Raw genomic sequence first — 16,794 nt, 5'->3', positions numbered from 1 at the left:
TGCGTGTATTCACTCCCGTCTAGGTGCCCTTGCTCCTTTGACCCCCAGCTTCTCATGCTCTCAGTTTATTCCAGGTACACGGATCGGGAGCTGAGTTGGCAGGGCCTGGCCCTCAGCGGCCTTTGGTTCTAGTGGGAGCGACCCCTCAAATGGGGATCAAGGGCATAGTCCATCCCTCATCTCCCCAGGGGAACCCCACCCCCCACTGTTGCAGGGAACAGAGGAGGGAGAAGACAGGGGTTAGGAAGCATCTCTGTGTGTTTGGCTGCTGGTTTGCTATGGAGTGGGCGTGTGGACCTGTGTGTTTTCACCATGTGTTTGTGTTGCTGGGGGTGATTGGTGCTCGCAATGTTCGTTTTCCATCCTGCTCTCTGGGGTTTGCTTGCTTCTCTGCTGCCCCCCTCCGTCTCTGTCTTTGCCTCCGTGGCTTTCTCTTGGAGTGTATCTTTCCCTAAGAACCTGCTATCTTTCTCCTGGAGGCTCTCGCCCTAGTTGCATAGATGACAGTCTTAGCGTCTGAGCTCCCAAACCCCTCCCAACTGGCTTCCCTAAGCTCCACCCTTCTGAGCTCCCAAACCCCTCCCCCCTGGGTTCCCTAAGCCCCTCCCCTCACCTTTGGGGGTTCCCTGGCCCCTCCCTTCTGGGGCTCCCTGGCTCTGCCCCTCTCCTCTGGGCTCCCAGGCCCTGACCCTCCTTCCTCTTGGTTCCCTGGTGTTCCAGCCTCAGACCTCCCCCTCTTGAACCCTACCCCAAACCTTATGCTTGTCTCATTTAGAAACGGGGGCGGCCGCAGTGGCACTTTCTGCGCCTGTGCCACAGTCCTGGAGATGATCCGCTGCCACAACCTGGTGGATGTTTTCTTTGCTGCCAAAACGCTTAGGAACTACAAGCCCAATATGGTGGAAACCCTGGTGAGAGACCCTGTCCCGTTGCCCGGCCACTTCCAACTTCCCTGTCCCCGCCCGGCCATGTCCCTCCACACCACTGTCTTCTATGTGGTTCCTGCCACTGGGCTCTGGGTTCTGATCCGGCGGTGCCAAGAGAGTTAAACCCATTTGCCCTTACGCCCAAAGATGGGCTAGGGCTCATGCTTGCCCTCTAGCCCCCCATTCTTCCCTTCTCCTGTACCGGAGAGGGACCAGGCTCATGGGTCCTTCTCTCCCTTTCCCCAGGATCAGTACCACTTTTGCTACGATGTGGCGCTGGAGTACCTGGAGGGGCTGGAGTCAAGATAGCGGGGCCCCTGGCCTGGCGCTCGCACTGTGCGCTCAGGGCCAGGCCCAGCACGGATGAGGAACACCTGGACCCCTGATTCTGCTCCACGACAACTCCCATGGGGAAAGCAGTAGAGTGAGCCGGGGCGTCTTGGTGCCCCCTTCCGCTGTGGGCGGGGCCTCTCTCCGTGTCGGATGGGCAGGCTGCTGGGGCCAAGGAGGAGCTCAGCGTCCGCAGCCCAGTCCCCATCCACAGGGCGCTGCAAGTCTGCGCTGTGAGTCTGGCACTGCCTGGTGGAGTGACAGGGGCTCGGGGCTGCCAGCTCAGGAGGACCCAGGCTCAAGCTCCTTGACTCTAGGCTCAAGCATCAGACTCTGCCCCAGCCTTTGGCAGAGATGAGTGAGCCCCTGCAGAGCCTGTGGCGGGCCAAGGTTTCCACTCAGCGTGGCTTCCTTTTGACATGGATAGAGGGTGCATTGGGGCTTGGCGTCTGGAATCCCACCTGGCCTTGCCCCTGAGGATCCTGGGGAGACTGGACCCATCAGACTAGTCCTCCCCAGAGGGGACTATGGGCCCCCTCCTCTGCCCTGCTGCCCCCCCTCAGCCCTGGGATATTTTGCTCATGATCCCTCCCACTATGACTTCTTTGGTGTGCTCTGAGCTTCGAACTGGGATCTTCCCATCATCCCTTGCCCTTTTCTCCGTGGGGCCTCTTCCCTGCCTGACCCAACATCTGCAGAAGGAAGGCACCTCGGCCCTTCTTGTACTTTTCAGGCCTCACTTCTGGGTCCTGCTCCACCCAGCCCAGTGACAATCTGCAAGGTTGAACAACAGCCCTTGGGGTTGAAGTCTCCATGGCTCCTGGTCAGGCCGCCCCCTGGGGACGGGGCCCTGCTAGATCAGGGGTGCTTGCCACCTCTACAGTTCAGAGGAAGAACATGTATTTTGGGATGGAGGAGAAATTCTTTTTTGTTAATTTTATGATTTTTTTTTCATGGGTGGGTGGGAAAATCTCTTTAAAATGGGACAGGCCACACCCCCATTCCGTGCCTCAATTTCCCCATCTGTAAACTGTAGATATGACTACTGACCTACCTCGCAGGGGGCTGTGGGGAGGCATAAACTGACGTTTGTAAAGCACTTTGTAAATAAATGTGCTCTCTGAATGCCACAGAGTAGCTTGTGTGTGTGTGACCAGCCAGTGGGGCCTTCTGCCCTGTCCCCAGCCTCCTAGTGCAGGGGGATGGCTCCGGCTGGGAGGCAGAGTCCTGGGTCCCGTCAGGCCTTGGTTTTTCCATTCATACAATGGCCGGGTGTGGATCAGAGCCTTGCTCAGGGGCAGGTCTAGAGAACTCTGTCTATTGCTGCCTCCACCCAGGCCTCCAAAGCAGCTTCTCAGGCAGTGGGCTTTCTCCTGAGACCCCCGAGGTCCACAGAGCTGCCTCTCACCCCCAGGGCCTGGATCTGAGTCAGGCTTTTTTGGGGATAACCTGGGAGGCTCAGGCTTTGGGGTCAGGTGGATGGGCCTCACCACCTGTGAAACTCTGGGTAGGTCAGCTCCCTCTCTGGGCCTCGGTTCCCATCTGTAAACTGGAGATGACCCTGGTAGGATCAGAAGAGGTCATGGTTAAGAGCCTTGCATGGTACCAGGCAAGCCAAAAGGGCTCCGTTTATAAACACACAACAGAGTCAGACACATGCTGTCTCTATGATGGTCATCCCAGCCATTGCCAGCCTCGGGCTTCTGCTAGGGGTGGAGTGGAGGAGGAGAGGGCCGGCTGTCAGGGATCCCAGTCACTCCCGCCTCTGTCATAAACTCGTGTCATCTTGGGCAAGACAAGTTGTGTTTCTGGGCCTCAGTTTCTTCATATGGAACCTGACTCCTTGATGTACGGATTCTGTTCTCACACTGCCTGACTTCTGGGCCTCAGTTTCTCCACTGGCAAGAGAAATACAACCCGTTTCAATGACTTCAGGATCCAACATCTTTTAATCTGAGTTAAGAATTTATTATGATCCCATGTAGCTAGGGTATATGAGACACCCCCTTACCCCACACACACTCAGTCTGTATCAACTACTAAGGCTTACATGATGGATCACAAATGTCTGTCAGCTACTAGCCAAGCAACAGAACATGACCTGCTTTGATCAATAGAAGATGGCAGAAGTGATGTCAGGTGAGTTCCAGATCTTAAGCCTCAAGGGGCATTGCAACTTTTGCTTTTGTCCTCTTGGAACTCTGCCATGTGAGGAAGCCTGCCTAGCCTACTGGAAGATTTGAGGGCACAGGGAAGAGCCAAAAGAACACATCCCATGAATGGCCAATACCAACTACCAGAGCTGCGAATGGGGCCGTCTTGGGCCTTCCAGCCTGGCAGACCTCTCAGGTGAGTAGAGCTGCATGACTGAACTTAACAGAAACAGCCCAACCAACCGCGGAACTGGAAGAGATAATAAATTTTTCTTTTTTTTTAAGCCATAGTTTTAGGATTGTTTGTTACGCAGCAAAAGCTGACCAATACATGCATGTTCTGGGCAGTGTGGGTGCAGCTTTACTCTTTGCCACATGGAGTACTGAGCTTCTAAAGGGTGGGAAGTGTTCCTGCATTCATCCTACTGCATGCATTACCCAGCCAAAGGCAGGTCTTTGTAGCTGGTGCTCTAGAAACGTTGACATGAGAAAGGGAAGGAAGGAGAGAGTGTGGGTCTGTCTGATGGCCTTACATGGCCTTTCAGAGGAACTGGGAAGGCAGGCTGTGTATTAAGAGGAAGGCGGGGTCCAGAATGAGCTGAGGCCCCTCCCCCAGCTCTGCATAGCCACCAGCTGGTGACCTTGCACCTGTTCAGAACCACCCCAGGCTCAGTTTCCTAATCTAGAAAATCGAGATAACAATCCCTACTTGCAGGTAGTCTAGAGACAAAGTGTTTAAAAGTACTAGCATAGTCCAGTAGGGACCTGACTGGCTCTCAGTACATGCCATCACAGGATACTGACGTCCCGGCTAATAAACACAGCCTGCATGACCTTTCATTCAGCCCCCTTACCTCCTTCTAAATCCATACAACAGCTCTTCAAAGTGGGGATCCTGTCCCTTCATTCCAGAGATGAGGAAACAGAGGCCTGGGAAGGCACTGGGCTCATTCTGGGTCACAGCCATTCTTTTACTGAGGCTCCAGGTCGACCCCACATTCCGCTGACTCCCAGCCTGGGCCTCTCACTGTTCTGCTTCGTGGCCGCTCTGGGTGCTGCTGAAAGCTGGAGGGCCCCTTGATGCGGCACCAAATGGCTAATTCATGGCCTGGAACATTGATTTTCCAACGCTGTGCAACGTGTCGGCGGGGGTGGCCTCTTGGGACATGGTGGCCGGAGGACGGATGGTCCAGCCTGGCTCTGCCTGGGGCTGCTGGCCTTGCAGGTGTGGGGTAGAAGCCTCCCACCGCCCATCCCTGCAGAAAGTGTTTCTAGAAGTGCAGACAGGCCAGCTGTCTACTAGCGCTGAAAGCTGAGTTTGCTTCCCGCGTCATCATAAATCCAGCTGTGGGAGCCAGCCGAGGCCATTATGACTTCTCACGGCCTCCGTGGCTGCCCCTGCCTGGAAGATGCTGTGTATCCCGGGTGCCGGGGAGACGGAGTCTTGGCGGGGATGGATGTGAAAGCCGCCTGCATGGGCCTCACTGACAGCAGGCCATGCCGGGGCCCCTGCCGACCCCCGTCCCCCATTGCCCCGGCTGGCCTCGGATGGCTGGGGCCTAGGGCCAGGCCGGGGTCCCGGGGTCCGTGCTGGGGCAGAACCCGCTTCGCCACATGGTGCGAGAGCAGGGACTCTGTTGTCCACGGACTGGGCCCGAGGGCCTCCTCCTCGCGGGGGCAGGGGCCGTCCTCCCCTTTGGTGGGCCTCCAGGCCTCCTCTGAGACGCGGGAGGAGAAACACATCAGGCCCGCGGTGCTCCCAGGGCCCAGGGGGGGCTGGTCAGCGTGGATGGGGGCGGGGAGCGCTGGTTTCCGCAGGTGTCTGCGGGCTACATTGCAGGGGTGGGGGTGTGGGGTGGGGTGTGGGGGTTGGATGGTGAGGGGGGGTGTGGGGCAGGGGTGGAGGAGGACGAGGGCTCTGGATGGGGTGAGGGAGCAGAGCGGGGCTTTGTCTGGCGCTCACCAGGCCCAGGGCCCGTTGCCAAGAGCCCCGTGTGGATGGTCAAGTCTCAGCTTCCAGTGAAGCCGCTGAGGTCGGTACTGGCATCCCCATTGTACAGATGGAGAGAGCGAAGCTCAGGGAGTCTGTGACTTGCCCAGAGTCACAGAGCCACCAGGTGTCACACAAACCGCAGCAGCCACAGCGACTGTCTGGAAAAACTAAGCCAGATCACATGACTCGACTACTCAGCCCCTCCAGTGACCTATGGCTCTGCGGGGGTGAAGGCTGAGTGGCTGGCCATGACCTCCAAGGCCCTGCCCGACATGGCCTTGACCCTGCTTCCGCCCGTGTCCCTCCTGCCTGCTCCTCTGCCCGCTTTTCTGCTCGCTCGGGCCTCGTTTCTCCTCCTCCACTAAGCTCTTTGCCTGGATGCCCTTGGCCTCCCTCTGCTCAGCTGGTCCTTCTGGGTGTCTGGGTCCAGCTCAGACAGTGTGTCCTGAAGAGGCCCTCCTTGAGTGCACTGAGGTGGCCTCCCGCCCCACTGTCCCTGTCACTCTCAGGACCTTGTCTGTGTAGGCCCCTTGTGGCCTTCTCCCCGTGGGTGACTGGCTGGCTTTTCATTGGTTGGTTGTTCCTTGCCTCCCCCGCCATTGTGTGAGAGGGCAGGGGCCAACTCCATCTGGTCCCCCTGTGTCCCCTGCACAGTGACGATTTGTTGAGTGAATGACAGGTGCAGAGCTGGGACTCAAGCTCTCTTCCTCGGAAGCCCATCCTCCTAAGCATGCTACTTTTAGTCTTGCAGATGGTATGCCATGGAATCGGGTTCCGATGCTGGCTAGGCCTCCACTATGCTGTGTGGCCTTGAGCAAACGTCTCCCCTCTCTGGAACTCAGTCTTCTGATCTCTCCAGTGAGGAGGAGGGACGAGGTGCTCTCTAAGAGCCCATTCTAAATGTGGCACCATTAGTCCCACATCGGTGACACTGGAGCTGACATGGCTCAGTAGTACCAGGCCACTGGCCTAAGCATCTGCTCTCTGAGTCTGGTGAAACCTTGGTTTGGGCTTTAGTCTGATGAGGCTGGGTGCCTGCGCTGGAAGGTCCCTGCATTATACTTAGTGTAGACATTGTCCCTGATCCCCCCAGCAGTCCCGAGAAGTAGATATTACCAAGACCATTGGATATGAGGAAACAGGCCAGAGAGGTGAGGCAGACTGTTTAAGGTCCCACAGCTAGAAAAGAACCAAGACAAGATTAGAAGCCGTGTCACTTGACTCCAAAGCCTTTGCTCCTCAGTCATCACAGAAATCCTGGCAAATTGGAGCTGGAACCACGTCATCTGCTTGCAATTTATCTTGTCCATGAATCAGTCTGCCTTCCTAATACTAAGCCTGTCTCAACGGCTGACAGCTGCAGAGTGGCTTGGCAGAAGCCTGCAATCAAACAGCCTCCTAGGCTTCGTGGCAGGCACCTAGTAGGTCTGCAGAAAATGCTGTTGAATGAGTGTTCAAGCATCTGTCAAATCTGCAGATGGTGGAGGTGGCCTGAGTCAGCGGGAGCCACTGAGTTGAGAAAGCCTCTTAGAGAAAAATGAAATGCATCTCAAATCACTTCCTACTTATTCCCAGAGGTGGGAAGAGGGAACCTGTCCAGGAATTTTATTTTCTGTTCATTTGAAAGCTGACAATGGGGCTTTCTCAAGCTGTGTGTATTTATGTGACTGCATTCTCTTTCTGAAGACAGCTGAGGACAGATGTCTCTCTCCCAGGCTCCAGTCCCTGCCTGCTCCCTAGCCCCCCACAACAGGCAGAGAATTTCCTGCTCCTTTAGCTGCCTTCCCTAACAAACACTTTGCTCCCTTGCCTTGCCCCATGGTGATTACCGATTTATTGTCTCTGAGCTCCAAATACGCCCTTCTTTGCCCTGCTTTGTGATACTGGAGCTGGACCCTGTAAACAGTTGTCTTTTGCCAGCTGGAGCAATGCTAGACTTTGTCAGTAGAGGGTGCTAGAGGGACACTGTAAGGTGATTACTTCCCTTCCAAGTTCTGGTCCTCCTCCCTTTTTTAGAAAAACAGAAACCAAACAAACTCAGCACAGGAGCCAAGACCTTAGTGGCCCTTGTGGCCCAGCACCAGATGTACCCTCCAGCTCCACTCTCCATTTCTACAGACCAGTGCTAGCCCACTCTCTCTGGCAAGTTTCTTAGCTACTTAGAGGCTGAATATTCTTGTGGTCCCCACTCCCTCATTAAAAAGGTCTGAACGTCAGTCTTGGGCGAGACCTTCTCCTCAGGCTTTAGTTCATTTGTTATTCACTCTCCATCAGTGTAGATGTAGCTGCTTCCACCATCCCCCTCCCAGAACATTCTTTTTTCTGGATGCTTCTTTCTTGCTGCTCTGGGGGGTCCCTTAGATTTTACTTAACTACCTTTGCTCATTAACAAATATTTATATTAAAATTTCCATGTTCAAAATATGAATTCTGTCTCCTGATGGCATCATAATTGATACAGAATTCCAAGTAGGGGTAGTCCTAGGAAGCAGAGTCTCAAATGTAGGATTTTATTTTTTTTTAAAGATTTTATTTATTTATTTGACAGACAGAGATCATAGGTAGAGAGGCAGGCAGAGAGAGAGAGGGAAGCAGGCTCCCTGCTGAGCAGAGAGCCCGATGTGGGACTCGATCCCAGGACCCTGAGATCATGACCTGAGCCGAAGGCAGCGGCTTAACCCACTGAGCCACCCAGGCGCCCCTCAAATGTAGGATTTTAAATGGTTTTGTTGTTCTCTTGGGCTTGAGCACAGTGCTGAGCTCCTTGTCAATTGCACCTGGGATGCTAATAATCCACGGCATAGTGGCATCATAATTATATGATCACCTGTGATGGATTTGGATGCAGTGCCAACTGAAGCAAGTGTCTTGGGAGCCCAGGTGACTCCTGCACCCGATCATCACATCAGTAATTATGACTGCAAGGACTGTGGCGTGGGATGGATTCTCGAATGTACTGAAGCACTTACTAGAGAGAAAATGATAAGTTTGGGTCATTTAATTCTTAGCTCAAATCATGGTTTGGGGCACCTGGTTGGCTCGGTGGGCGAAGTGTCTACCTTCGGCTCAGGTCATGATCCCAGGGTCCTGGGATCGAGCCCCTCATCGGGCTTCCTGCTCAGTGGGGAGCCTGCTTCTCCCTCTCCCTCTGCTGCTCCCCCTGCTTGTGCTCTCTCTATCAAATAAATAATAAAATCTTAAAAAATAAATCATGGTTTGAGAACCACAGAACTTCCCTGGCATCCTTACAAGAATCTCTTATTTCATGTAGCCACAGGTCTGATACTGCTGAAAATCAAACATAAACTTTAAGTGTGGGTCACAGAATTTAAACATCATTTAAGTTTACATCACCACCAATCTGCTTACATGAGAGTTTGGGCATAAATTAGGAAAGAATGGGATCCTGAAACTTCAGGTATAGATGTATGGTTGGACACAGAAGAAGTCACTCTGACTCTCCTTTTATCAGTGGAAAGAATTTTCCCTCTTGTATCTGGGGAGATTTGTTTTCTTTTGTTTGAAAACCCTGTGATAGGGGCACCTGGGTGGCTCAGTGGGTTAAAGCCTCTGCCTTTGGCTGAGGTCATGATCCCAGGGTCCTGGGATTGAACCCCCCATTGGGCTCTCTGCTCAGCAGGGAGCCTGCTTCCCTTCCTCTCTCTCTGCCTGCTTCTCTGCCTATTTATGATCTCTGTCTGTCAAATAAAAAAAAAAAGAGAGAGAAAACCCTGTGATAACCTTCCATGGGGCAGATGCCTTGAAGGGGATGACTGTTCTGCTAAGACATCCCACTCTTTGTTGACCCTCCATAACAAAGGTCAAATTTCAGCATGTTTCAAGAGGTCAGGTATGCACTAGGATCCAGGAGGAGATAGTTTATGCGATAGAAGAATGGCAGGATTTTTGCTAATGGCAGGATTTAACATAATATTGGGGAACATATATGGAAGTCGATTCTAAGGGTGGAACATAATACTAAATCATTTTGAATTCATGGATGTGGATTTGGGATTTAATGTGTTAGCTTATGCACCTGAAGGTGGATCCAAAAGTTTACTTGGCTCGTTGACTGAAACTTGGACCTAAAGGTCCAAGTTTGTTTAATGAATGGAGATGCCAGAGCTTCTATGGAATGATATGGAAGAGGGAACCCAAAGACTTAAGCATATCATATGTGTGACCTGCACAGCCACCCCCAAACTATGTTCCATGAAAATTCCCACAAGACACTCTCCTAACTAAAATATTGAGAAATACATTAGTGAGATGGGAACCTACATCTTTAACATGTTCTGTAAATGTTCAGCTTTGTAGCCCAGATATTGCCAGGAGCGTGTTGTCATTAAGATGGGCTCCCTGATTTTATGGGGTTGAAAGGATCCTGGAGTGATGGAGAGTGTCAGTACTTGATAGCCAAAGACAAGGAGAGTGCATTTATCATAAAAGGCAGCAGGGTGGTACTAGCAATCAGAATGCCTTAACCCATAAAGGTCTTTAGTGGTTATTAATTGATCAGTGTGTTTCTAGGAAGGAAATAGAGTATTGCTTGATCTATATATTAGATAGAGTATTGCTTGAGTATACTAGAGTATTGCTTGATCTATATATAGCAGAAAAACTAACCAACCAACCAATCAACCACCCAACCTCTGCGACTGGTGGACCTGAGTTGAATCACCATGTTGAAGAGTTGTGGCCTCTCTTCAGTCTTAAGATTTAAGTCAGTTCTCAGATCAGAGCCCCTTGATTGAAGAGGAGGCCAGGCCCCTTAAAGATGTTTCCTGCAGCAGTGCTATATGTATGTACCACAAATTCTTCTTCCAAGCCTTCACCAAAAGGACCCATGGCTATTTACTAGAGTGACTGCTATTTGGGTAAAGAAGGTATCCAGGCCTTTGGAGATTACTAGACAATCTCTGAATTAATTAATTAGTTAATTAATTAATTAGTTTATTTTAAAATATTTTATTCATTTGACAGAGAGAACACACAATGAGAAAGGGAACACAAGCAGGGGGAGTGGGAGAGGCTTCCCACTGAGCAGGGAGCCTGGTGCCAGCCTTGATCCCAGGACCCTGGAATCATGACCTGATGCAAAGGCAGTCGCTTAATGGCTAAGCCACCCAGGTGTCCCATGTCTCTGAATTTATGATAATTCTTGTGGGTGCAAAATAACACCATGACCTACCAGTTGAAGTGATGACTTAGGTATTCAGGTGATAGATATTTAGCCCAGGTGTGTCCAGTGGGTCATTCTCCCCAGTTTCTGAATGCATAATTGAAATAGACATAGCTGGCAACCTGAAGAATTCCCACTTGGCATATCTGACTCATGAAGACAATTATGGAAGGAAGAACTAAGCAGAGGTTCTTGAATCTTCCTCTGTCTACCATGATAGTAAACTAGAAGCACTTCTCTATCTGTGGGGACATTTTAGGGATAATCACGAAGGCTACAATACCCAGAAGTTATGATTCCTGTCCCATTCTCTTTTAGCTTGCCTCTCTGGCCTGTGCAGAGGTTGGATGGGCTTTGGGGAATGGCTAGATTACTGTATTTCTCACTGGGTGGTGACTCCAGTTGCAGCTGCTGCCCCAGATATGGTGTCCTTAGCCAGGCAACTTAGTATAGCACTTGGTATGTAGCAGTTGACCTAGCTACTGCTGTTTCCTCCACACCAGTTGGGAAGGATCACTGAAAACAGTTTGCTTTTACCTGGAAGGACTAACAGTATACTACCAGAGTCTTGCTTCAGAGCGAACTCCATTCTCTTGCTTTCTGCCATTATATAGTCCACAGATGATGTGATCATCTTGACATTCTACACAACATCACATCACTGGTGATCACGCTCCATCGATGACAAGCTGATTGCTTCTCATGAATAGGAGGTAAAAACTACAACACATGTGAACAAGGAAGTGGGAAATAAGTCCCAGCAAATCTCAGAGATCTATTGTCTCCATGAAGTTTCTGAGGGTTCAAAGGTATGGAATGTGTTAGATATCCCCTCCAAGGTGAAAGTCAAGGTGTTGTACCTTATATTACCTACCATGAGAAAAGAAGTATAGCACTTGGTAGGCTTTTTTGAATTTTGGAGGGAACTTCACATGTGTGTGTGTGCTACTTTGACTCCCATTGGCAAAATCCCTGTAAGACTTCAATTCTGAGTGGGGGCCATAGCACAAGAAGGCTCTGAAGCAAGTAAAGGCTTCAGTACAATTCCTTCTACCAGTTGGTCCTTATAATACAGTAGATCCAATGATTCTCAAAGGTTTCATAGCAAATAGGAATGTTGCAACAAGACCCCAAAGGGGTACCACAATGGAGACCTCTAGGATTTTAGATTAAATACATTCCTTCTTATGCAGATAACACTGCCCCCTGCCCTCTGAGAAACAGCTTCCAGCTTGCTTCTGGACTGTGGTAGAGACTGACTGCCTAACTATAGAACATCAGGTGATCGTGCAGCCTGAGATTTTCACTCAGGAGTCCCTTGACACCACTAGCCATAAATTTAGCTTCAGTGCAGCAGCAGTCTATCATCAGGTGGGAATGGTATAAAAGGAACCATGCTTGGGCAAGCCTGGAAGCTATGAGTAAATTGTATGAGCCAGTGATTCACACTCCTGCTTCACTGCCTCCTATTACTCAGATCATGCCTATGGCTTCATGAAGAGTTCCTTATGACCAGGTGACTGAGGAATAAAAACTCAAGCCTGGTTTATGGATGGTGCTACCTGATATGCTAGTACTACCCAAAACAGAAGACTGCAGCATCACAATCACATCAGTGGTGACCCTAAAGGACAATGGTAAGGAAAAGTCTTTTCAGTGGGCAAAATTTTAAGCAGTATATTTGGTTGTCCACTTTGGAGTTAGAGATGGCCAGAAGTAGGATTCAATGCTTATTTATGAGCAGTTATGAATGGGATGGTTTGGCTAGATTGTTAGGGACTTGAAGGAAATATAATTAGAAGATTGGTAACAAGGAATTCTGGGGAAAGGTATGTGGATGGACTCTTCAGAATGGGCATAGACTGTGAAGATTTGTGTTCCATGTGAATGTTCACTAAAGGGAATCAGCTGCAGTGCAGGCTTGCAGTAATCAGGTGAACAATATGATGTGCTTTGTGGTTATTGATTAGACTCTTTACCCAACTGTCCCTGTGTTTATCCAATGGGTCCATGAATAAAGTGGCCATAGTAGCAAAGATAGAGGATAATCATGGTGTCACACATGAACTTCCCCTTACCAAGAGCTTCCTTGTATACCCCACTGCTGGGTGCTCAATCTTCTAAGAGAAAAGATCAACACGAGCCTACAATATGGCTCCATGGCCTGGATGAACCAGACATCTACCTGGTGGCAGGTTGATTTTATTGTATCTCTTCCATCATGCACAGGGCAGAGATTCTCTCTTTATGGGATAGAATCATCTTCTGAATCTGGATTAGCAATTACTACCTGTAATGGTTTTGTCCATACCACCATCCATGTATTTACAGAACACCTTACCCACCATTATGGTATTCTACCCAGAATGGCCTCTTCCCAAGGAACTAATTTCATAACAAAACAAGTGCAGCCATGGGATCATTGCTATGGTATTAACTGGTTTTACCACATAACTCATTATCTGGAAATGAATGGCTATTTTAAGGTGGAAAGGCTTACTGTGTCAGTTGGAAGACAAACCCATAAAGTAGCCATATATGCTTTGACTCAGACGCCATTGTACAGTGCTCTTTCCCTCAATATTAGAATACGTGAGTCCAGTAATCAATGTGTGGAAATGGGAGTGGTTCTGTGTCAGTCAAGGTCCAGTCAGGAGACAGAAACCACATCAGATCTACTAGAGGGGAATAAAAGAGAACTCTCAAGCATACCATTAATTGAAGGAGAATATGCAAGAGATGAAATATGGAAAGGAGGTGGGGATCCTCTCCATGGCTGAGATATAGAACATTGGAGAGGGTGTGGGTACAACCTATTGGCTGGCAGGAAACTTCACTAGGTTGTCCAGGCCAGAGATGGTCAATGTCAGTGGGCAGAGAACTGCTGAGGAGCTGATTAAATTCAGAAGCTGCTCATGGGGGTTGCTGTTGAACTTTCTGGGAAGCCAGTTGGTTAAGCGACTCCTTTGGCTCAGGTCATGATCCCAGGGTCCTGGGATCGAGCCCTGCCTTGCACTCCTTGCTCATCGGGGAGTCTGCTTCTCCCTCTCCCTCTGCCTTCTACTCTGCCTGCTTGTTTTTTTTTTCTCTCTCTCTCCATCAAATAAATAAATAAGATCTTAAAAAAAAAAGTTTCTCACCGAGTCTGGGGTAGGGCAGGGAATAGGATGCTTGGAAATGAGCCAGGGCTCCCAACAATCTTGCCTTCGGGAAGCCAGCTGCGGGCTTACAGCTGATATCACTAGGAATGTGCTCCACTCAGTGCCCTGTGCGCACACCTAGTGCTGCAGGAACTGGAAGCAAAGTATGCTGGGATCAGATAGAGTGTCCACCAGTGCCATCTGTTGACACAGATTAACATGATGCTTGCAAGGGAGAAATGTTCTAGTACCACAAGCAAGCCCTGAAGGGTGGGCTGGAAGCTGAGAAGAAAGAGATGACAACTAGCACAAGCTCCTCTCACTATTGTTCTTAATCACCACTTGCACAATTTCTGTTTCTTGTCTCAGCAAATTTGAACTCTGCTGGCTTGGAGAACTTTTTTCCCAAGGAGGGTATATGAGAGGACACAATGATGGTTCCAATGAATGGAAGGATGAGACTACCATCTACTCACTTAAGACCCTTGTGTCACTGAACAAACATGGAAGCTGAAAAAAGGGTTACTGTACTAGATGGAATGATCAATCCTGATTGCCAAGGGGAAATCAGGATGCTGCTACACAATGGGGGCCCAGAGGACTCTGTTCGGAACTTAGGATTCTCTGGAGCACTTCTTAGTTCTTCCATGTTCAAGCGTAAAGGTTAGTGGAAAACTTCAGCAGCCCAACTTAGCAGGATAGTTGATGACTCATGTGATTCAGGAGTAAAGGTTTGGCTCACTCTTCCTGGTTAAAAAAAAAAAAAAAAAACAAAACAAAAACCCAACTAGCTGAAGCTCTGGTTGAGAGTGGGGGATATGTGGAATGGGGAGTGGAAGAAGGAAGCATAGATAGAAACAATGCTTTGTGACCAGTTACAGAAGTGAGGACTATTGTAGGCTTGCATATTTTCTCTGTTATGTTCTTAAATTTATATTTGTATGTTAACCATTTTCTTTTCTCTCCTTTCCATTATTATTTATATACAGATTATTGGAGGTTAACTTTAGAAACAAGATAGCCTGGCTGTACGGAATTTGAGGAGTCTTTCCCATAGCCAGTGATGGATACAGTGATGTTGGAACTATGTCTCTTATTTTGAGGCAAGTGCAAGAGCTTCTTTATTTGTACAAAGGACAACTGTGTCTTGTCAGGTGGAAACAGAGTTGCTGTGTTGTGAATGGAAGTTCAAAAATGTGTAGAAGGTGTATGTGGAAGTTGATTAGCCAAAGGCAAGGACTGTGGTGACTAGTACTTTATTGTCTCTCAGCTCCGAGTATACCCTTCTTTGCCCTGCCTATCGATACTAGAGCAGGACGCTACAAACATTTCTTCTTCACCAGCTGGTGCAGTTATTATCTGTCAATAGAGGGCACTGTAGGGATTACTGCAAGATGATAGCAGTGGAAGGCACATTTCTCCCTGGTGTTGGAACTCCTTCTGTTTTCTTTTATTCGGTGTGGGAAATGTCCAGTGACATTCTGCCCAGCAGCCATCAGGGACCAGCTCCACCGTACCCTCGGGCTATGCTCTCCTCACCTAGCAGCCACTCTTACAGACCACAGACCTCTTCACCTACAACCTCAGGCATGGCTAGGGGTAGTAAGTTTCCTCTATATTTGCTGTTCCTATGTTTTTTAGAGTCCTCTTTTACTCCCTTTAGTAATTAACCCCCTTTTGTTAATTATCACTTCTTTATATGAAATTTTCTACATTCAGCTGACTGGTGTGCTCTCTGTTTCCTGAGGGGACCCTGACTTAGCACTCTCCATCCTGATGCCTGGTCTCCTTTGTAGCCTCCATTGCTGTCCTTGGAGGATTTGGGCTCCTTTTGTTCTTCTCATCTTGACTTTTCTCCTCACCTCTGCTCTTTCAGATCCATCTTGGGAACAATCCAGTTACTGTGCAAGGACAAGGATGTGGCATCCTCTCAAGAGATTGGGCAAAAAGCTGGGATTTCACAAGGTTTGTAGAGTGGAAAGAGCCTGCACCTTGGGAGCAGAGTGGATTGTAGACCCAGCTCAGCCACTGATCCATGTATCTTACAGATGGGAAAATGGAAGAGAAGCTGTGATAAATAACTACTCATATCCAAGCTGCTCTAATCAGCTGTCAAAGGTCCCTCTTCTGCCATTGTTGTCATTCTTTTATGTGTTGCTCATGAGATCCCTTTCTCCTCCTGGGTTGGCTGGATAGGTCTTCTTCTTATTATTATTCCAATAAATACAGTGGTTCTTGACTTGGAACAATTTTGCTTCTCAGGGGTCATTTGGTTGTCATAATGAGTGTGTCTGTGTGCTACTGGCATTGAGTTGGGAGAAGCCAGGTCTGCTGCCGGAAATCCCATACTGCACAGGACAGCTCCCCACAATAGGGAATTATCTAGCTCCAGATATCAGCGGTGCTGAGGTTGAGCAGTCCTAAATTAATAGGTTTAGACAGGGGAAGTGACTTGCCCAGGGTTACACAGAAAATGAGCAGCAGAGCTTGGATGACAGCCCAGGTCTTTTACTCTGAGCTGGGGTCTTTTCAACTCTTACCTTCACTCATTCTTCTTCCTGGTGCAAGAGTAGGAAAAGAGAAAGGAAGCCAGTGAGGCTTCCTGCCCCCAGAAATACCGTGTCTGCAGGTGGACGGCATTTTCCTCTTGCCATCCCTGCCCTGCCAAACTCCGCCATTTCCCAATGCAAGCATCTGCTTTCCCAACTCCTGCTCTGAACTGTTGGGAAGGCGCTGGGAACACTGCGCTCAGTGAGTCCTAGCAACACTGCCAAGTAGTAAGCGCCAACATAAGCTGGTTCCACCATCATCCATCCTTCCTCTGACCTTCCTGCAGTCTGCTCCCTCTCCCCTCACCTCCATCCTCCCCAAACCCTCTGCCACCAGCCATCAACTCCTTCATTCTCAGTGGGTAGCTGAATTCCCTGAGTACTCCCTTTTCTCCCACAGTTAAACTTATTGTCAACAAGCTCAGGAACAGAATTCTTCTCTCCTGCAGAAGGCCAATTTCTTCCTGTCCTCTGGATCCATTCTTTTCTGCCTGTCAGGGGTTTGTCCCTAATGAGTACTC

At 49.5% G+C, this 16,794-nt stretch overlaps 1 protein-coding gene across 14 annotated transcripts in view; it reads left to right on the top strand.

Moving 5' to 3' along the window:
* The window catches only part of PTPRU (protein tyrosine phosphatase receptor type U), a 77,886-nt gene extending 75,500 nt beyond the window's left edge, over positions 1-2,386 (top strand). For all 14 annotated transcript variants that reach the window (XM_047725899.1, XM_047725896.1, XM_047725891.1 and 11 more), the window contains 2 exons: positions 776-911; positions 1,173-2,386. In XM_047725899.1, the coding sequence (XP_047581855.1) occupies positions 776-911; positions 1,173-1,235 (199 nt within the window). In that variant the 3' untranslated portion in view covers positions 1,236-2,386. The remainder of the gene's footprint in view (positions 1-775; positions 912-1,172) is intronic.
* The last annotated feature ends 14,408 nt before the right edge of the window (positions 2,387-16,794 follow it).

This window comes from Lutra lutra, chromosome 4, assembly GCF_902655055.1.
Source record: "Lutra lutra chromosome 4, mLutLut1.2, whole genome shotgun sequence".
NCBI classification, from domain to species: Eukaryota; Metazoa; Chordata; class Mammalia; order Carnivora; family Mustelidae; genus Lutra; species Lutra lutra.
Note: the sequence above shows the minus strand (reverse complement) of the source record. Positions and strands in the feature narration are given on the sequence as shown.